Source organism: Glycine max, chromosome 13 (genome assembly GCF_000004515.6).
Source record: "Glycine max cultivar Williams 82 chromosome 13, Glycine_max_v4.0, whole genome shotgun sequence".
NCBI classification, from domain to species: Eukaryota; Viridiplantae; Streptophyta; class Magnoliopsida; order Fabales; family Fabaceae; genus Glycine; species Glycine max.
Genome location: NC_038249.2, coordinates 5,235,140 through 5,257,311, shown reverse-complemented (window position 1 = coordinate 5,257,311; position 22,172 = coordinate 5,235,140). Strand labels below are relative to the sequence as shown.

General features: G+C 39.8%; 1 protein-coding gene across 6 annotated transcripts in view; it reads right to left on the bottom strand.

Moving 5' to 3' along the window:
• Positions 1–19,585: 19,585 nt before the first annotated feature.
• The window catches only part of LOC100799939 (protein FAM91A1), a 72,983-nt gene continuing 70,396 nt past the window's right edge, over positions 19,586–22,172 (bottom strand). For 4 of the 6 annotated variants that reach the window (XM_003541223.5, XM_014766398.3, XM_006593827.4 and 1 more), the window contains one exon: positions 19,930–20,483. In XM_003541223.5, the coding sequence (XP_003541271.1) occupies positions 20,237–20,483 (247 nt within the window). In that variant the 3' untranslated portion in view covers positions 19,930–20,236. Of the gene's footprint in view, positions 19,818–19,929; positions 20,484–22,172 lie in introns of those variants that run through there. The other 2 variants (XR_417535.4, XM_006593826.4) reach the window with 2 other exon arrangements.

The window sequence follows — 22,172 nt, the reverse complement described above, 5'->3', positions numbered from 1 at the left end:
ACCAGTCGAGGTATACCAAAAAGCATCACCGGATGAAGCCAACCGAACAGTTCCTAGTCGTCATCATCAAAAAATTATTCAGGGATTGCACAGAAAAAATAGCCCGCATCGGTCGTAAACTAGACCGGACTGATTTTTGTGGACAAGCCTTACCGGAAAGCTTGGCACAATATTTTTTTTTTTTTTGCCGACATTGTGCAATTTTTTTCTTATTTTTCACCAACGCCAGGCAATAATTGTTTTAGTACGATCAAGCTAATTTTCCTTGTTGATTTCGCTCTATGATAGGTTTACCATCGAGGTCGCCTTTGGTATTTCGTGGGAACTCAACCGCCGTTGTGTTTCGGTCGACATTGGCCTGCGCTGGTAAAAGAGGCAAAGAAAAATATAGCCGACCTTGGCAGCAAAAACAAATCCCTTGACAAACTTGGATAAAAAACAACTCTAGCCGACATCGGCCAAGAAAGATTAACTGTCGCTGTATCCCAAAAAGAATCACCGGATGAAGACAATCGAAAATTTCCTTATTGACATCATCCGAAAATTATTCTGCGATTGAACAGAAAAGCAATAGCCCAAAACGGTCGTAAACTACACCCAACTGACATTTGTGCACAGACCTCACCGGAAATCCTGGCAGAAGAATGTTTGTTTTTTGGCCGACATTGTGCAATGTTTTTATTTTCCATCAGCGCCGGCCAATAATATTTTTCGTACCATCGAGGATGTTTTCTTATTCATTGTCGCTCAAAAAGTTTTCCGTCAAGGTCGCCTATGGTATTTCGTGCACACTCAACTGACTTTCTTTTCGGGTGACATTGGACTGCGGTAATTGAATAGGCTAACAAAAATGTAACCGACCTCAACAGAGAAAAGATTCCATTACAAACATTGATCGAAAATAATCCAATGCGACATCGGCCAAGAAAGATTACCAGTCGAGGTATACCAAAAAGCATCACCGGATGAAGCCAACCGAACAGTTCCTAGTCGTCATCATCAAAAAATTATTCAGGGATTGCACAGAAAACAATAGCCCGCATCGGTCGTAAACTGGACCGGACTGATTTTTGTGGACAAGCTTTACCGGAAAGCTTGGCACAATAATTTTTTTTTTTTGCAGACATTGTGCAATTTTTTTCTTATTTTTCACCAACGCCAGGCAATAATTGTTTTAGTACGATCAAGCTAATTTTCCTTGTTGATTTCGCTCAATGATAGGTTTACCATCGAGGTCGCCTTTGGTATTTCGTGGGAACTCAACCGCCGTTGTGTTTCGGTCGACATTGGCCTGCGCTGGTAAAAGAGGCAAAGAAAAATATAGCCGACTTTGGCAGCAAAAACAAATCCCTCGACAAACTTGGATAAAAAACAACTCTAGCCGACATCGGCCAAGAAAGATTAACTGTCGCTGTATCCCAAAAAGAATCACCGGATGAAGACTATCGAAAATTTCCTTATCGACATCATCCGAAAATTATTCTGCGATTGAACAGAAAAGCAATAGCCCAAAACGGTCGTAAACTACACCCAACTGACATTTGTGCACAGACCTCACCGGAAATCCTGGCAGAAGAATGTTTGTTTTTCGGCCGACATTGTGCAATGTTTTTATTTTCCATCAGCGCCGGCCAATAATATTTTTCGTACCATCGAGGATGTTTTCTTATTCATTGTCGCTCAAAAAGTTTTCCGTCAAGGTCGCCTATGGTATTTCGTGCACACTCAACTGACTTTCTTTTCGGGTGACATTGGACTGCGGTAATTGAATAGGCAAACAAAAATGTAACCGACCTCAACAGAGAAAAGACTCCATTACAAACATTGATCGAAAATAATCCGATGCGACATCGGCCAAGAAAGATTACCAGTCGAGGTATACCAAAAAGCATCACCGGATGAAGCCAACCGAACAGTTCCTAGTCGTCATCATCAAAAAATTATTCAGGGATTGCACAGAAAACAATAGCCCGCATCGGTCGTAAACTGGACCGGACTGATTTTTGTGGACAAGCTTTACCGGAAAGCTTGGCACAATAATTTTTTTTTTTTGCCGACATTGTGCAATTTTTTTCTTATTTTTCACCAACGCCAGGCAATAATTGTTTTAGTACGATCAAGCTAATTTTCCTTGTTGATTTCGCTCAATGATAGGTTTACCATCGAGGTCGCCTTTGGTATTTCGTGGGAACTCAACCGCCGTTGTGTTTCGGTCGCATTGGCCTGCGCTGGTAAAAGAGGCAAAGAAAAATATAGCCAACTTTGGCAGCAAAAACAAATCCCTCGACAAACTTGGATAAAAAACAACTCTAGCCGACATCGGCCAAGAAAGATTAACTGTCGCTGTATCCCAAAAAGAATCACCGGATGAAGACAATCGAAAATTTCCTTATTGACATCATCCGAAAATTATTCTGCGATTGAACAGAAAAGCAATAGCCCAAAACGGTCGTAAACTACACCCAACTGACATTTGTGCACAGACCTCACCGGAAATCCTGGCAGAAGAATGTTTGTTTTTTGGCCGACATTGTGCAATGTTTTTATTTTCCATCAGCGCCGGCCAATAATATTTTTCGTACCATCGAGGATGTTTTCTTATTCATTGTCGCTCAAAAAGTTTTCCGTCAAGGTCGCCTATGGTATTTCGTGCACACTCAACTGACTTTCTTTTCGGGTGACATTGGACTGCGGTAATTGAATAGGCAAACAAAAATGTAACCGACCTCAACAGAGAAAAGACTCCATTACAAACATTGATCGAAAATAATCCGATGCGACATCGGCCAAGAAAGATTACCAGTCGAGGTATACCAAAAAGCATCACCGGATGAAGCCAACCGAACAGTTCCTAGTCGTCATCATCAAAAAATTATTCAGGGATTGCACAGAAAACAATAGCCCGCATCGGTCGTAAACTGGACCGGACTGATTTTTGTGGACAAGCTTTACCGTAAAGCTTGGCACAATATTTTTTTTTTTTGCCGACATTGTGCAATTTTTTTCTTATTTTTCACCAACGCCAGGCAATAATTGTTTTAGTACGATCAAGCTAATTTTCCTTGTTGATTTCGCTCTATGATAGGTTTACCATCGAGGTCGCCTTTGGTATTTCATGGGAACTCAACCGCCGTTGTGTTTCGGTCGACATTGGCCTGCGCTAGTAGAAGAGGCAAAGAAAAATATAGCCGACCTTGGCAGCAAAAAAAAATCCCTCGACAAACTTGGATAAAAAACAATTCTAGCCGACATCGGCCAAGAAAGATTACCGGTCGCTGTATCCCAAAAAGAATCACCGGATGAAGCCAAGCGAACATTTCCTTATCGACATCATCCGAAAATTATTGAGGGATTGAACAGAAAAGCAATAGCCCAAAACGGTCGTAACTACACCCCGACTGATATTTGTGGACTGACCTCACCGAAAATCCTGGCAGATGAATGTTTGTTTTTCGGCCGACATTATGCAATGTTTTTATTTTCCATCAACGCCGGCCAATAATTATTTGCAGACCATCGAGGATGTTTTCTTATTCATTGTCGCTCAAAAAGTTTTCCGTCAAGGTCGCCTATGGTATTTCGTGCACACTCAACCGACGTTCATTTCGGGTGACATTGGACTGCGGTAATTGAATAGGCAAAGAAAAATATAACCACCTCAACAGAAAAAAGACTCCATTACAAACATTGATCGAAAATAATCCTATGCCACATCGGCCAAGAAAGATTACCAGTCGAGGTATACCAAAAAGCATCACCGGATGAAGCCAACCGAACAGTTCCTAGTCGTCATCATCAAAAAATTATTCAGGGATTGCACAGAAAACAATAGCCCGCATCGGTCGTAAACTGGACCGGACTGATTTTTGTGGACAAGCTTTACCGGAAAGCTTGGCACAATATTTTTTTTTTTTGCCGACATTGTGCAATTTTTTTCTTATTTTTCACCAACGCCAGGCAATAATTGTTTTAGTACGATCAAGCTAATTTTCCTTGTTGATTTCGCTCAATGATAGGTTTACCATCGAGGTCGCCTTTGGTATTTCGTGGGAACTCAACCGCCGTTGTGTTTCGGTCGACATTGGCCTGCGCTGGTAGAAGAGGCAAAGAAAAATATAGCAGACCTTGGCAGCAAAAAAAAAATACCTCGACAAACTTGGATAAAAAACAATTCTAGCCGACATCGGCCAAGAAAGATTACCGGTCGCTGTATCCCAAAAAGAATCACCGGATGAAGCCAATCGAACATTTCCTTATCGACATCATCCGAAAATTATTCAGGGATTGAACAGAAAAACAATAGCCCAAAACGGTCGTAAACTACACCCGACTGATATTTGTGCACAGACCTCACCAGAAATCCTGGCAGAAGAATGTTTGTTTTTCGGCCGACATTGTGCAATGTTTTTTATTTTCCATCAGCGCCGGCCAATAATATTTTTCGTACCATGGAGGATGTTTTCTTATTCATTGTCGCTCAAAAAGTTTTCCGTCAAGGTCGCCTATGGTATTTTGTGCACACTCAACCGATGTTCATTTCGGGTGACATTGGACTGCGGAAATTGAATAGGCAAAGAAAAATATAATCGACCTCTTCAAAGAAAAGACTCCATTACAAACATTGATCGAAAATAATCCGATGCGGCATCGGCCAAGAAAGATTACCAGTCGAGGCATGCCAAAAAGCATCACCGGTTGAAGCCAACCGAACAGTTCCTAGTCGTCATCATCCAAAAATTATTCAGGGATTGCACAGAAAACAATAGCCCGCATCGGTCGAAAACTAGACCGGACTGATTTTTGTGGACAAGCCTTACCGGAAAGCTTGGCACAATAATTTTTTTTTTTTGCCGACATTGTGCAATTTTTTTTTTGTTTTTCACCAACGCCGGGCAATAATTGCTTTAGTACGATCAAGCAAATTTTCCTTGTTGATTTCGCTCAATAATAGGTTTACCATCGACGTTGCCTGTGGTATTTCGTGGGAACTCAACCGCCGTTGTGTTTCGGTCGACATTGGCCTGCGCTGGTAGGAGAGGCAAAGAAAAATATAGCAGACCTTGGCAGCAAAAAAAAAAATACCTCGACAAACTTGGATAAAAAACAATTCTAGCCGACATCGGCCAAGAAAGATTACCGGTCGCTGTATCCCAAAAAGAATCACCGGATGAAGCCAATCGAACATTTCCTTATCGACATCATCCGAAAATTATTCAGGGATTGAACAGAAAAGCAATAGCCCAAAACGGTCGTAAACTACACCCGACTGATATTTGTGCACAGACCTCACCGGAAATCCTGGCAGAAGAATGTTTGTTTTTCGGCCGACATTGTGCAATTTTTTTTATTTTCCATCAGCGCCGGCCAATAATATTTTTCGTACCATCGAGGATGTTTTCTTATTCATTGTGGCTCTAAAAGTCTTCCGTCAAGGTCGCCTATGGTATTTCGTGCACACTCAACCGACGTTCATTTCGGGTGACATTGGACTGCGGTAATTGAATAGGCAAAGAAAAATATAACCGACCTCAACAGAGAAAAGACTCCATTAGAAACCATGATCGAAAATAATCCTATGCGACATCGGCCAAGAAAGATTACCAGTCGAGGCATACCAAAAAGCATCACCGGATGAACCAACAAAACAGTTCCCAGTCGACATCATCCAAATATAATTATGGGATAGCACATAAAACAATAGCCCGCATCGGTCGTAAACTTCACCGGACTTATTTTTGGTGACAAGCCTTACCGGAAAGCTTGGCACAAGAATTTTTTTTTTGCCGACATTGCGCAATTTTTTTTTTTATTTTTCCCCAACGCCGGGGAATAATTGCTTCAGTACGATCAAGCAAATTTTCCTTGTTGATTTCGCTCAATAATAGGTTTACCATCGAGGTCGCCTGTGGTATTTCGTGGGAACTCAACCGCCGTTGTGTTTCGGTCGACATTGGCCTGCGCTAGTAGAAGAGGCAAAGAAAAATATAGCCGACCTTGGCAGCAAAAAAAAATCCCTCGACAAACTTGGATAAAAAACAATTCTAGCCGACATCGGCCAAGAAAGATTACCGGTCGCTGTATCCCAAAAAGAATCACCGGATGAAGCCAAGCGAACATTTCCTTATCGACATCATCCGAAAATTATTGAGGGATTGAACAGAAAAACAATAGCCCAAAACGGTCGTAAACTACACCCGACTGATATTTGTGCACAGACCTCACCAGAAATCCTGGCAGAAGAATGTTTGTTTTTCGGCCGACATTGTGCAATGTTTTTTATTTTCCATCAGCGCCGGCCAATAATATTTTTCGTACCATGGAGGATATTTTCTTATTCATTGTCGCTCAAAAAGTTTTCCGTCAAGGTCGCCTATGGTATTTTGTGCACACTCAACCGATGTTCATTTCGGGTGACATTGGACTGCGGAAATTGAATAGGCAAAGAAAAATATAATCGACCTCTTCAAAGAAAAGACTCCATTACAAACATTGATCGAAAATAATCCGATGCGGCATCGGCCAAGAAAGATTACCAGTCGAGGCATGCCAAAAAGCATCACCGGTTGAAGCCAACCGAACAGTTCCTAGTCGTCATCATCCAAAAATTATTCAGGGATTGCACAGAAAACAATAGCCCGCATCGGTCGAAAACTAGACCGGACTGATTTTTGTGGACAAGCCTTACCGGAAAGCTTGGCACAATAATTTTTTTTTTTTGCCGACATTGTGCAATTTTTTTTTTGTTTTTCACCAACGCCGGGCAATAATTGCTTTAGTACGATCAAGCAAATTTTCCTTGTTGATTTCGCTCAATAATAGGTTTACCATCGACGTTGCCTGTGGTATTTCGTGGGAACTCAACCGCCGTTGTGTTTCGGTCGACATTGGCCTGCGCTGGTAGGAGAGGCAAAGAAAAATATAGCAGACCTTGGCAGCAAAAAAAAAAATACCTCGACAAACTTGGATAAAAAACAATTCTAGCCGACATCGGCCAAGAAAGATTACCGGTCGCTGTATCCCAAAAAGAATCACCGGATGAAGCCAATCGAACATTTCCTTATCGACATCATCCGAAAATTATTCAGGGATTGAACAGAAAAGCAATAGCCCAAAACGGTCGTAAACTACACCCGACTGATATTTGTGCACAGACCTCACCGGAAATCCTGGCAGAAGAATGTTTGTTTTTCGGCCGACATTGTGCAATGTTTTTATTTTCCATCAACGCCGGCCAATAATTATTTGCAGACCATCGAGGATGTTTTCTTATTCATTGTCGCTCAAAAAGTTTTCCGTCAAGGTCGCCTATGGTATTTCGTGCACACTCAACCGACGTTCATTTCGGGTGACATTGGACTGCGGTAATTGAATAGGCAAAGAAAAATATAACCACCTCAACAGAAAAAAGACTCCATTACAAACATTGATCGAAAATAATCCTATGCCACATCGGCCAAGAAAGATTACCAGTCGAGGCATACCAAAAAGCATCACCGTATGAAACCAACCGAACAGTTCCTAATCGACATCATCCAAAAATTATTCAGGGATTGCACGGAAAACAATAGCCCGCATCGGTCGTAAACTGGACCGGACTGATTTTTGTGGACAAGCTTTACCGGAAAGCTTGGCACAATATTTTTTTTTTTTGCCGACATTGTGCAATTTTTTTCTTATTTTTCACCAACGCCAGGCAATAATTGTTTTAGTACGATCAAGCTAATTTTCCTTGTTGATTTCGCTCAATGATAGGTTTACCATCGAGGTCGCCTGTGGTATTTCGTGGGAACTGAACCGCCGTTGTGTTTCTGTCGACATTGGCCTGCGCTGGTAGAAGAGGCAAAGAAAAATATAGCCGACCTTGGCAGCAAAAAAAACTCCCTCGACAAACTTGGATAAAAAACAATTCTAGTCGACATCGGCCAAGAAAGATTACCGGTAGTTGTATCCCAAAAAGAATCACCGGATGAAGCCAATCGAACATTTCCTTATCGACATCATCCGAAAATTATTCATGGATTGAACAGAAAAGAAATAGCCCAAAACGGTCGTAAACTACACCCGACTGATATTTGTGGACAGACCTCACCGGAAATCCTGGTAGAAGAATGTTTGTTTTTCGGCCGACATTGTGCAATGTTTTTATTTTCCATCAACGCCGGCCAATAATATTTTTCGTACCATCGAGGATGTTTTCTTATTCATTGTCGCTCAAAAAGTTTTTCGTCAAGGTCGCCTATGGTATTTCGTGCACACTCAACCGACGTTCATTTCGGGTGACATTGGACTGCGGTAATTGAATAGGCAAAGAAAAATATAACCGACCTCAACAGAGAAAAGCCTCCATTACAAACATTGATCGAAAATAATCCTATGCGACATCGGCCAAGAAAGATTACCAGTCGAGGCATACCAAATGATGTGAACCTGAGTTGGAGCGGATCGTTTGATACAGGCTACGAAGGTTTGGACGACGCCACTTCCGGTGAAGGAAGATAAGTCAGGGTAGACGCCACTTCCGGTGAAGGAAGATAAGTCTGGGTAGACGCCACTTCTAGTGAAGGAAGATAAGTCTGGGTAGTCGCCACTTCCAGTGAAGGAAGATAAGTCAGGGTAGACGCCACAAGGATTACTTTGATAAGTCTGATAATTGGTTCAACAAGGAACCCAGAGAGAAACTCTCACCCAATTTTATGAAAATGCCCAAAAGTTTTTTTTTATTTAAAACAAAACTAATACTTATAGTGTATCTGAACTAAAAGTTAAAAATAGAGATGGGCCTTCTAAATAGTTTGGGCCAAAATTACAATAAATAAAAATTATAACTAAAAACATATTTAACTTGGGCCTTCAAATTAATCTGGGCCTTCAGCAGCAATTAATAGTCTTGATAGTGTCTCTGCCTCTGGGCCTTCATCCTTCTCCACTCAGGGGCTTTATCCTTCTCCACTTGAGCCTTTGCCCTTCTCCACTTGGGCCTTTAGCCTGTATTTGGCCAATTTCAGGATTCTCATCATTCCCTCCTTCTTGGAAAACATTTGTCCTCAAATGTCCATGATCATCACCGGGTTCAAGTACCACTTCCTTCCTTTTCTTATTGGCTTGCTTGGCATAGCTTTCATTCTTCTTTGCAATTTGCACCTTCACTTGGTCATACAATCTTTTCACATACTCAACTTTGGCATGTGCATCCTTACGTTGAGTCTCTTGGGGATTGCTTTTGTAAGTTGGCCTGTTAGGCAATGAAGCTCCGGGGAGGAGATCAACTTGATGTTCTATGCCTCTTGAAGGTGGCAGTCCATGAGGAATCTCCTTAGGAAAGACATTTTTAAATTCCTGCAATAAGGGTTGAACACTAGGAGAAATAGAACTAGTAAACTCATTAGAATTATCAGTAGAAATTTTACTGTCTTTGCAATACTGTAGATTGAGTGGTTCATGAGCAGGTAACACTTTCCTCACTTCACTCGCCTCTGCAAAATAATTAAATTTTCTCTCATGTGTATCACTCTCTCTCTTATGTGTATCACTCTTTTCCTCGGGTGTATCACTCTTCTTTTTTCATATTCCTTTGTGGTGCCTCACTATTTTCTTTCTCTTGTTCTCTCTTTTCTCTCATTCTGATTTGGTCATCACACACTTCTTTAGGGGATAGAGGTTTAAGAGTAAACGAGGAAGATTTGGCTATTCGTCTGTAGGGCTCTTCTTTGTTACAGTTCAACAAACGTTGCATTTGTGTAGTCCACACATCCAAAAATAAGCGCTGAGATTCGTCCAGTTGATGATATACACCCCCATTGTCACCAGCTCTTGCCATAATTAAGGAACAAAGAATTTTGCAGTAAATTAAAAAAAAAATTCAGAACCTCACCACACTCTACTCACGTGTTTCTCTCTTTGATGGTAGTTCACTCGTGTTTGATGCTCTCAAAATAGGCTTTTGTGTGATGTTTTCACTCTTGCCTTTTACCACTCATGTTCCCTCTTAAGTTTAGATGGACCGAATTAGACACACAAGGTAATATAAAATAAAAGGAAAGACAATATAATTATCAGAGTAATAGATTTGATTTGGGATAACAACTTGGACTTGATTTGGATAGCAGATTGGATTTGATTTGGATAACAGATTAGATTTGATTTGATTTGGATAACAAATCTGATTTGGATAAAAATTTTTTGATTTGATTTGATTTGGATAATAGATCATATTTGGATAACAAATTAGATTTAATTTGGATAACAGATATGATAACAAATAAGATAACAGATAGGATAACAGATAAGATAACAGATATGACAAGTAAACTTCAAATGCTCATAACTTTTGCTACGGTTCTCACTATATATCAAAACGCTCAGAATTCAAAGGAGAATCTAGATAAGTGGATTTGGTACACGATTTTCTGCAAAAAAAAAAAAAAATTTGTGGACCAATACTTATAGTGTATCTGAACTAAAAGTTAAAAATAGACATGGGCCTTCTAAATAGTTTGGGCCAAAATTACAATAAATAAAAATTATAACTAAAAAACATATTTAACTTGGGCCTTCAAATTAATCTGGGCCTTCAGAAACAATTAATAGTCTTGATAGTGTCTCTGCCTCTGGGCCTTCATCCTTCTCCACTCGGGGGCTTTATCCTTCTCCACTTAGGCCTTTGCCCTTCTCCACTTGGGCCTTTAGCCTGTATTTGGCAAATTTCAGGATTCTCATCACCAAAAAGCATCACCGGATGAAGTCAACCGAACAGTTCCTAGTCGACATCATCCAAAAATTATTCAGGTATTGCACAAAAAACAATAGCCCGCATCGGTCGTAAACTAGACCAGACTGATTTTTGTGGACAAGCCTTACCGGAAAGCTTGACACAAAATTTTTTTTTTTTGCCGACATTGTGCAATTTTTTATTTTATTTTTCACCAACGCCGGGCAATAATTGCTTTAGTACGATCAAGCAAATTTTCCTTGTTGATTTCGCTCAATAATAGGTTTACGATCGAGGTCGCCTTTGGTATTTCGTGGGAACTCAACCGCCGTTGTGTTTCGGTCGACATTGGCCTGCCCTGGTAAAAGAGGCAAAGGAAAATATAGCCGACCTTGGCAGCCAAAAAAAAAATCCCTCGAAAAACTTGGATAAAAATCAATTCTAGCCGACATCGGCCAAGAAAGATTATCGAGCGCTGTATCCCAAAAAGAATCACCGGATGAAGCCAATCGAACATTTCCTTATCGACATCATCCGAAAATTATTCAGGGATTGAACAGAAAAGCAATAGCCCAAAACGGTCGTAAACTACACCCGACTGATATTTGTGGACAGACCTTACCGGAAATCCTGGCAGAAGAATGTTTGTTTTTCGGTCGACATTGTGCAATGTTTTTATTTTCCATCAACGCCGGCCAATAATATTTTTCGTACCATCGAGGATGTTTTCTTATTCATTGTCGCTCTAAAAGTCTTCCGTCAAGGTCGCCTATGGTATTTCGTGCACACTCAACCGACGTTCATTTCGGGTGACATTGGACTGCGGTAATTGAATAGGCAAAGACAAATATAACCGACCTCAACAGAGAAAAGACTCCATTAGAAACCTTGATCGAAAATAATCCTATGCGACATCGGCCAAGAAAGATTACCAGTCGAGGCATACCAAAAAGAATCACCGGATGAACCAACAAAACAGTTCCTAGTCGACATCATCCAAAAATTATTATGGGATTGCACATAAAACAATAGCCCGCATCGGTCGTAAACTTCACCGGACTGATTTTTGGTGACAAGCCTTACCGGAAAGCTTGGCACAAGAATTTTTTTTTTTGCCGACATTGCGGAATTTTTTTTTTATTTTTCCCCAACGCCGGGGAATAATTGCTTCAGTACGATCAAGCAAATTTTCCTTGTTGATTTCGCTCAATAATAGGTTTACCATCGAGGTCGCCTGTGGTATTTCGTGGGAACTCAATCGCCGTTGTGTTTCGGTCGACATTGGCCTGCGCTAGTAGAAGAGGCAAAGAAAAATATAGCCGACCTTGGCAGCAAAAAAAAATCCCTCGACAAACTTGGATAAAAAACAATTCTAGTCGACATCGGCCAAGAAAGATTACCGGTAGCTGTATCCCAAAAAGAATCACCGGATGAAGCCAATCGAACATTTCCTTATCGACATCATCCGAAAATTATTGAGGGATTGAACAGAAAAGCAATAGCCCAAAACGGTCGTAACTACACCCGACTGATATTTGTGGACTGACCTCACCGAAAATTCTGGCAGAAGAATGTTTGTTTTTCGGCCGACATTGTGCAATGTTTTTATTTTCCATCAACGCCGGCCAATAATTATTTTCGTACCATTGAGGATGTTTTCTTATTCATTGTCGCTCAAAAAGTTTTCCGTCAAGGTCGCCTATGGTATTTCGTGCACACTCAACCAACGTTCATTTCGGGTGACATTGGACTGCGGTAATTGAATAGGCAAAGAAAAATATAACCACCTCAACAGAGAAAAGACTCCATTACAAACATTGATCGAAAATAATCCTATGCGACATCGGCCAAGAAAGATTACCAGTCGAGGCATACCAAAAAGCATCACCAGATGAAGCCAACCGAACAGTTCCTAATCGACATGATCCAAAAATTATTCAGGGATTGCACAGAAAACAATAGCCCGCATTGGTCGTAAACTAGACCGGACTGATTTTTGTGGACAAGCCTTACCGGAAAGCTTGGCACAATAATTTATTTTTTTTGCCGACATTGTGCAATTTTTTTTATTTTTCACCAACGCCGGGCAATAATTATTTTAGTACGATCAACCAAATTTTCCTTGTTGATTTCGCTCAATAATAGGTTTACCATCGAGGTTGCCTGTGGTATTTCGTGGGATAAAAAACAATTCTAGCCGACATTGGCCTAGAAAGATTACCAGTCGCTGTATCCCAAAAAGAATCACCGGATGAAGCCAATCGAACATTTCCTTATCGACATCATCCGAAAATTATTCAGGGATTGAACAGAAAAGCAATAGCCCAAAACAGTCGTAAACTACGCCCGACTGATATTTGTGGACAGACCTCACCGGAAATCCTGGCAGAAGAATGTTTGTTTTTCGGCCGACATTGTGCAATGTTTTTATTTTCCATTAACGCCGGCCAATAATATTTTCCGTACCATCGAGGAAGTTTTCTTATTCATTGTCGCTCAAAAAAAGTTGACAGTCAAGGTTTCCTATGGTATTTCATGCAAACTCAACCGACTTTGCGATTTGGGTGATATTGGGTTGCGGTAAATGAATAGGCAAAGAAAAATATAACCGATCTCGGCAGCAAAAAAAATCCTTCACAAACATTGATTGAAAAAAACCCTATCTGACGTCGGCCAAGAAAGATTATCGGTCGAGGTATCCCAAAAAGCATCACCGAATGAAGCCAACCGAACATTTCCTAATCGACATCATCCAAAACTTATTCAGGGATTGAACAGAAAAAGAATAGCCCACAACGGTCGTAAACTAGACTCGACTGATATTTGTGGACAAGCCTTACCAGAAATCTTGGCACAAAAATGTTTGTTTTTCGGCCGACATTGTGCAATTGTTTTTTATTTTTCACCATTGCTGGCCAATAATATGTTTAGTACGATCAAGGAAGTTTTCTTGGTTGATGTCGCTTAATTGGTTTACCATCGAGGTCGCCTGTGGTATTTCGTTCGAACTCAACCGACGTTGTTTTTCGGCCGACCTTGGCCTGCGCTAATAGAATAGGCAAAGAAAAATATAGCCGACCTTAGCTCCAAAATAAAATCCTCGACAAACTTGGATCGAAAAAAATTCTTGCCGACATTGGCCAAAGAAAGATTACCGGTCGAAGTATCCCAAAAAGCATCACCGAATGAAGCCAACCGAACATTTCCTAATCGATATCATCCAAAAATTATTCAGGGATTGAACAGAAAAACAATAGCCGACATCGATCGTAAACTACACCCGACTGATATTTGTGGATAGACCTCACCGGAAATCATGGCACAAGAATGTTTGTTTCTCGGCCGGCATTGTGCAATGTTTGTATTTTTCACCAACGCTGGCCAATAATATTTTTTGTACCATCGTGGAAGTTTTCTTATTCATTGTCGCTCAAAAAGTTTTCCGTCATGGTCGCCTATGGTATTTTGTGCAAACTCAACCGATGTTGCATTTCGGATGATATTGGACTGCGGTAATTGAATAGGCAAAGAAAAATATAACCGACCTCAACAGCAAAAAGACTCCATTACAAACATTGATCGAAAATAATCCTATTCGACATCGGCCAAGAAAAATTACCGATCGAGGCATCCCAAAAAGCATCACCGGATGAAGCTAACTTGATGTGAACCTTACGGGGCAGATCGTTTGATACAGGCTACGGAGATTTGGATGACGCCACTTCCGGTAAAGGAAGATAAGTCAGGGTAGACGCCACTTCCGGTGAAGGAAGATAAGTCAGGGTAGACGCCACAAGGATTACCTTGATAAGTCTGAGATTGGTTCAACAAGGAACCCAGAGAGAAACTCTCACCAAATTTTATCAAATGCCAAAAGTCTTTTTTATTCAAAACAAAAACCAATACTTATAGTGTATCTGAACAAAAAGATAAAAATAGACATGGGTCTTCTAAACAGTTTAGGCCAAAATTACAATAAATAAAAATTATAACTAAAAAACATATTTAACTTGGGCCTTCAAATTAGTTTGGGCCTTCAGCAACAATTAATAGTCTTGATAGTGTCTCAGCCTCTGGGCCTTCATCCTTCTCCACTCGGGGGCTTTATCCTTCTTCACTCGGGGGCTTTATCCTTCTCCACTTGGGCCTTCGTCCTTCTCCACTTGGGCCTTTAGCCTGTATTTGGCCAGTTTCAGGATTCTCATCACCTGGAATGTAGATGGAGCGTTACACAGTCCAAAAGGCATCACTCTAAACTCGTAATGCCCTTGATGCGTTCGGAATGCGGTTTTGTTGATGTCTCCTTCCTTCATCAGAATTTGATGATATCCCTGCATCAAATCCAACTTGGAGAACCATCGAGCTCCACCCAGTTCGTCTAATAGCTCATCCACCGTTGGAATGGAGAATCGATCACGTACCGTGATCGCGTTAAGCGCCCTGTAGTCGACACAAAATCTCCACGACCCATCCTTCTTCTTCACCAACAGAACTGGGGAAGAAAATGGGCTAGCACTGGGCCGTATGAATCCTTTCTCCAACATGGAACGTGAGGATACCTATACGGTCTCACATTCACAGGAGCTGCATTGGGTATAATGTTGATGGCATGATCAATGGTTCTTGAGGGTGGAAGATCTACAAATGGCTAGAATAGTTGAGAGTAACGTCCAATTAAGTCCTCGATTTCTTGTGGTATCGGGGTAATTTCCTCCGGCGTTGGCAAGTGTGGCTCCAGTTGAATGTGGAACAACGTGCTTGCTCCATCTGTGTGTATCATTCGACGTAACTAGGATGAGGAGATGGATTCCAATGCCTGTTCATGGTCGCCATGTAACTCCACCAGTTGGCCGGCGGCGATAAATTTCATCATTAATGTAGTATAATCAGTTAACACCGGCCCCAATGTTTTCAGCCATTGAACTCCCAACACCAAATCAGCACCACATATAGGTAAAACATGAAAGTCTATAACAAAGGCATGTTGTTGAATAGTTACCTCTACATTTGGACAAGTCTGTTGACACTGCAGCTCGTCGGCATTACCCACTATGACTCTCAATGGTGACATCATAGTCGGGGTCAATCCTAGCGTCATAACTACCCTGTGATGCACGAAATTGTGCGTACTACCGCCATCTATCAAAATACTCACTGGCAGTCCTCTAATGTAACCTTGCATCCTTAGAGTTTCTGGGACTACCTGACCAGACAAGGCATTGAGGCTTAACTGCGCCGGTGGTGGATCGGGAACGATTTCTGAAAGAGAGAGAGGTTGCTGCCCATTCAACTCTGAAGCCCCATTGTCATCCTCAACTATTAACAGGAAAAGTGAAGAGGAACACTTATGTCCTCGTGAGTACTTCTCATCACACTGAAAGCATAATCCCTTTTCTCTCCTCATGGCCAATTCTTCAAGCGTGAGTCTCTTGAACCGAATGCTGGAAGATGTCGTTCGTGCAGGCGTTGGTAACAGTGGGGGATTGGTTGATGGAGTGGGTAATAGCGGTGGCCGAGAGCTTGGGGTAGCTCCTTTAACTGATGAAGGTCAAAATGTCCTCCATGCATCGTTCTGCTTTTCTTCTTGCAATCTAGCATATGTTACAGCTTGACTCAACGAAGGTTGCAGAACTTGGACCTCACGGCGTATCGCCGGATTTAGTCTCGAAATGAAGCAACTCAAGGCAATTGAAGAAGGCAAACCTATGATTCTATTTGCTAAAGCTTCAAACTCAAAGAGATAGTTGTTTACCGTCGTTCGTTGCTGCAGTTTGCATAACAAACCAGTTGGATCTTCGTACGTTGCCGACGCAAATCGCGAGTGAAGAGCATGAAGGAAAGCTGGCCAGGACGATAATTGGTCGTTTCGATGCATCCATTGAAACCATGCCAAAGCTTGTCCTTCCATGTAAAACGACGCGATCGTTAATCTCTCGTGATCTGGTGTTGTATGATACTCAAAGAACTGCGTGATCTTGAAGATCCAGCCTATGGCATCGGAACCGTCGAACCTTGGAACATTAAGCTTCATCCGGTGCGGTGTTGTGTGCATTCCTGATCCCGAGAACGGTGTCGTTTCTGGTTGTATTGGTTGCGGAGTGCGCCGATTTGCCTTGAGGTGTGACATTCGTTCTGAAAGGTCCTCCATCTTTGCTTCGAACGAAGCTGCAAATTTCGCGAATAACTCTTCCATTTTTTCCGATGATAGAACTTTCGATCTCGTGCCTTCCGCCATGCTCAAACAAGGGGTGCGCAGAATCAATGAAAGCACCAACGATACCAAGCTTTCGAGGCCAAGGTAACCTCCTCGTGAATGCCGTGAAATCGAGGGAAAAACGATGAGAAGTTCAAAAGAGGAAGAAGAAGAACTCGAGGAAGAGGAAGAATGCAAGGGAGAACTTGAGAGAATTTCACGAGGAAGAAGAAGCTTCTGGATTCTTGTTGTTTGTTATTCGAAGCTTACAAGCTATTTATATGCTCCTGGCAACCAAGCATAACCGTAAGTGGTTAGTTAGCTGTTGTGCCCTAACTAACTACTAATGCTTACAACTCTAATAACCACCCTTCCCGCCTAAAGCTATTATGAATATTTCCCCACTTGTGCCTTCTCAGCCCAGCTGATAGTCGTCCCAATGCTTGGGCAACTTCTTCAGTCGACTTGGTCGTCCCCGCGCCGTGCCTTCATCTTCAGTCGACTTCTACGTTCATAACATAAAAAATGCTAATATCTTTTTGGTATAACGTTGATAAGGGATACATAAAAAAAATGTATGGGGGAATCTTTGTCTAAATTGGAAAAGTATGAGGCATTAAAAATGTATATATTGCACTATTGACACTACTCTTGTTTTTATTCTTTATATGTACGATGCAAGATGCTAGTTAAAATACTATACTGCAGACTTGTCATATATATTGTTAAATCCTTTTTAACAATTTGGACTTTCAATATTTATGAGAAATAGGAATGTATTATATACACACTGATTCACTCATTTAAATTTTCAAGTTCATTTTTAATCCCAAAAGACAGGATCCAAGTTGCTTTAAGCCTAGTTTAAACATTTAAAGATGGAATAATTTGAGTCATTTGTTATCTCAACCTCCATGTAAAGCATTGATAAATGATAATATTAATGTTTAAAAATGGAAAATTTTTATGCTCTGTTTTCTAGTTTTAGATTTATTAATTTTGATAATAAAATGGAAAAAAAAAACTAATAACGACAGCATAGGTGCAAGTGAAATTGCATTTTTATTATTGAGGACAAGCAAAGTGGTTATTTTGTATTTTTATTATTGAAGACAAGCAAAGTGTTTTAAGTTGATTCAATGAGGATAAGGCGTTGTGCATGATTCTAAAAGCTTTTTTTAATTTAAAGAAACGACAGTTAAAAATAATTAAAAAGGAATGCTCCTTAAAAATAGGAACCGTTTACCACTTGTTTAAAATTCATAACACAAATTTAATGGATTTCAGAAGACGGAGAACATGCTTTGATTTCAAGAGGAGCAATTATCAGCTGTTACTAGAAGATTAGTATATAACAATTAGTTGAACTAACACAAATTAGCCGAATGCAATCACTAGAATAAACAGGCCTTGACTTAATTGTGAACAACACAATCAATCCAATTCAAACTCAAACTCATTTTACCTTGCAATTTATGATTATCACATTTATTTACTGTTTTTTCTTTACTTCTTTCTTTTTCCTTTTTTTCTTTTTTTGCAAATGTCATTCTCTTTCTTCATATTTTCACCTCCAGCAAGTATTTATTGATGGAACTTGGAAACCCATCTCTTAGAAGCAAATTCCCCTCAGTACCAAATCACTTGATAGTTTTGGGATCGTGTTGGAACAAGATTAGTCAATCAATCCGGCTAATTATTTCACGAAACAACACATTATATTTGTATTATTATTTATTGAATGACCATGCATTGTATTGTTCTTTCTTTTAGTAGGTTTTCTAATTCTAATTAGTGAATTATATGCATACACTCTACAAAACAATCTAGTATCAATCTAGGTAGTCTCAAAAGTAATCAGAAACTATAAACATTGGGCGACTAACCTCATTTTTTTAATTTGAAAAATGACCAATACAAAACGTCTTGGAAAATAAAAGAATCTCTAACACTCGGCTGGCCATTTTAATTTTAATCTTTGACGTTCTCGGTCAGGGGAAGCATAAGTTGTGCTCATTATTTTTCCTAATTAAAATATGGAATTTACTACACTCACATGCAAAATGGTAATAAATGAGGGAGCAATTAAAGTAAAAAACACTGAATTCACATTTTAAAAAATTGAACAACATGATGTCTCATGGGATCATATTTTCCTAGGTTGATTGTGTCTTTTTTTCAGTTAAATTTTTTATCTTTTAAAAAGTTTAATTTCTTCTTTTATCTCTTTTTTTCATCTTTTATCCTTTAAAAAGTTCAATTTCATCATTTATATTCTTTTTTTTTTTCAATTTAGTCTTTTATCTTTTAAGAAAAATTATTTAGTCTTTTATCTTTTTTTTTTTTCAGTTTGATCATTTATCTTATTTTTCTGTTCAATCTGATCCTTTAATCTATCTAAGATTGAAGTCGTTAATCATTTAAAAATAAATTTTAGTTTAGTTTTCTTCCCTTTCCTTCCACTTCATTTCTAAAAAAAAGTTCATTCTTAAATGATTAACGACCAACGACGTCAATCTTAAATGAACCAAAAGATCATAAGATAAATAAACAAACTAAAAAAAAAGTTCATTCTTAAATGATTAACGACCAACGACGTCAATCTTAAATGAACCAAAAGATCATAAGATAAATAACCAAAATAGACTTTTTAAAAGATAAATGACTAAACTGAAAAAAAAAGATTAAAGACCAAACTGAATTTTTTAAAAGATAAAGAATCAAAGGAAACCAAAAAAATAAAATAATGATCAAATATGTCATTCTGCCTATTTTTCTCCAATATGAATTAGGGTGGCTCAATGTCCGTTTTGCCGCAAGCATGTAAAAAGAATCTTGTTGTACATCTATGGACTTGATTAACAATGATTACACAGTTCTTCTGTCCTTGGCTCTAACTGACGTGAATTTCTTGATCTAGCAAAACCCAAAACAAATGCAATCCAATTTAAAAGCAGGAAACTAACACAAACAATTAAATGGTTAGGATCAAAATGTAGAAAATGCAGAGCAAATAGAAAGGAATTCCTTAGAAAGAAATTATCTTCGCAACTTCCGCAAATCTGTTGGGGCATCATTTTAATACATCCTCGTTTCAAAGACTTAAGGCTGCTGCTGGTACTACGACAAGGTTGAGCATTGAAAGTAGTTTTTAACAACTAAAACAGCGTTACAACAGGAAAAATGTGAAACTTACCTTCAGAGCCCAACAATAAGGGCAACGAAAAATCTCGAAGATGGTAACAAACCAAACAGTAGCAATAACATTGGCACATCACTCGCTAGCATTACCATTCATGCACTTCGAAGTAGTGTAATCTACATTAACTGTAGAACTATTTGATTGCTAAAGATGCTGAGGCAGCTGCTGCCTCTGCTATTAAGGAAATAGGTTGCCGTGCCTGGAGGCAGGCACCTATATCAAATGGATGCAACTCAGAACCGTCATAAATAAGATCCACTCCAGGAAGGATTACTTCTTTACTATCACTCTCATCTGTTTCAGCTTTTACTGAGTTGGCTTGAGTAGCTTCTTCAATGGGCCTTGTAGCAGCTTCGTAAACAGGAGTTAAAGCATAAGATCTGTATGCACCATCCAAAAGTATATAGTTTCTGAGAATTTGAATGATTAGCAAACCAAAATTATGGAGCTATAATGAACAGATGGAAGGAGTTATACTAGGTTTATTAATATTTCAATGTCTTGAGTTTGTATCAAATATCACCATTATAATTTTAAACTACTCCGACCATATTCACACACATAATAACTGTCTAAGTTAGAACAGAGGCATTTGACTGAAACCGTGTATCTGAAATACAAAACAGCTGATTCTTTATATAGGCAAATTGAATTGATTACACATAAAAATGGAGAGGATATTCAGTTTCCTGATTTTCCTCAAAATTGGGATAATACAATGAATGCAGAATATTTTATTCTCAACATTCCCCTTCAAGCGAGAGAATATAAGTTATATGTGCCCATCTTGTTACAAATGAAACCAATTCTAGTCCCCTTAGAGACTTGGTGAAGACATCAGCTAATTGGTCACTAGAGTTGACAAAGCTTGTGGTAATGTCCCCTGACTCAATCTTCTCTCAGAATGAATGGCAATCAACCTCTATGTTTGGTCCTCTCATGAAAAAGACTGGATTGGATGCAATGTGCAAGGCTGCTTGATTGTCACATATAAGAGTCATCTGTTTAGTCTCTTCAAACTTGAGCTCCCTGAGAAGCTGTTTCAGCCATGAGTTCACAAGTTACCAATGCCATGGCCCTGTATTCTACTTCGGCACTTGATTTTGCTACAACACTCTGCTTCTTAATTTTCCAAAAATGCCAAGTTTCCTCCCATCAGCACACAATACCCAGATGTGGATCGCCTATCAATGGGTGAGCCAGCCCTGTCAGCATCTGAGTAGCCAACCACTCGTGCATGTCACCTATATTCATAAATGAGGCCTTTGCCTAGAGTACTCTTAATGTACTTTAGGATCTGAATAACTGCATCCCGAAAATCCTGACAAGGAGAGTTCAAGAATTGGCTTGCCACACTTACTGCAAAGGCAATGTCTGGACAAGTGACTGAGAGGTAGTTCAACTGCCTTAACATTTAGTAGGTCAGTTTCTTCCAAGATGTCAAGAGCATACTTTCTCTGGGAGATAACTAAACCGTCCTTGGATTGAGCAACTTCAATCCCTAGTAAGTACGTAAGTTTACCAAGGTCTTTGGTCTCAAACTGGCGTGAGAGGTATTGTTTTAAGCTAGTAATGTCATGTTGATCACTTCCTGTAATGACAATGTCATCAATGTAGACAATGAGATAGATGCATCCCTAGGGTGAATGGCAATAGAAGACAAAATGGTCGGCTTCACTACGTATCATGCCAACCGTACAGAATTGGCCAAACCAAGCTTGAGGGGACTGTTCAAGTTCATATAGGGACATGTTGATGAGGACATGACCAAGAGCAAGGGCAAGGATCCACTTGAAGGACTTGGAGGGCCTATGACAAGGGCTAGAGCAAGGAAAGCCAAGGAAGCTCTTCAACAAGTGCTGTCCAAACTATTTGAATACAAGCCCAAGTTTCAAGAAGAAAAGTCCAAGGTTGAGTTGTATCATGGCCCAAATGGAGGAGGACTAAATGGCACCACTTTGTCTCAATTTTAGAGTGTTTAGTTTGTCTAAATAATGGCCCAATCCTTGTAAAGTTGGCTGACCAAAAATATGTTTTGGTTTAATCAACTAAAAGGGCTTTAGTAGGTT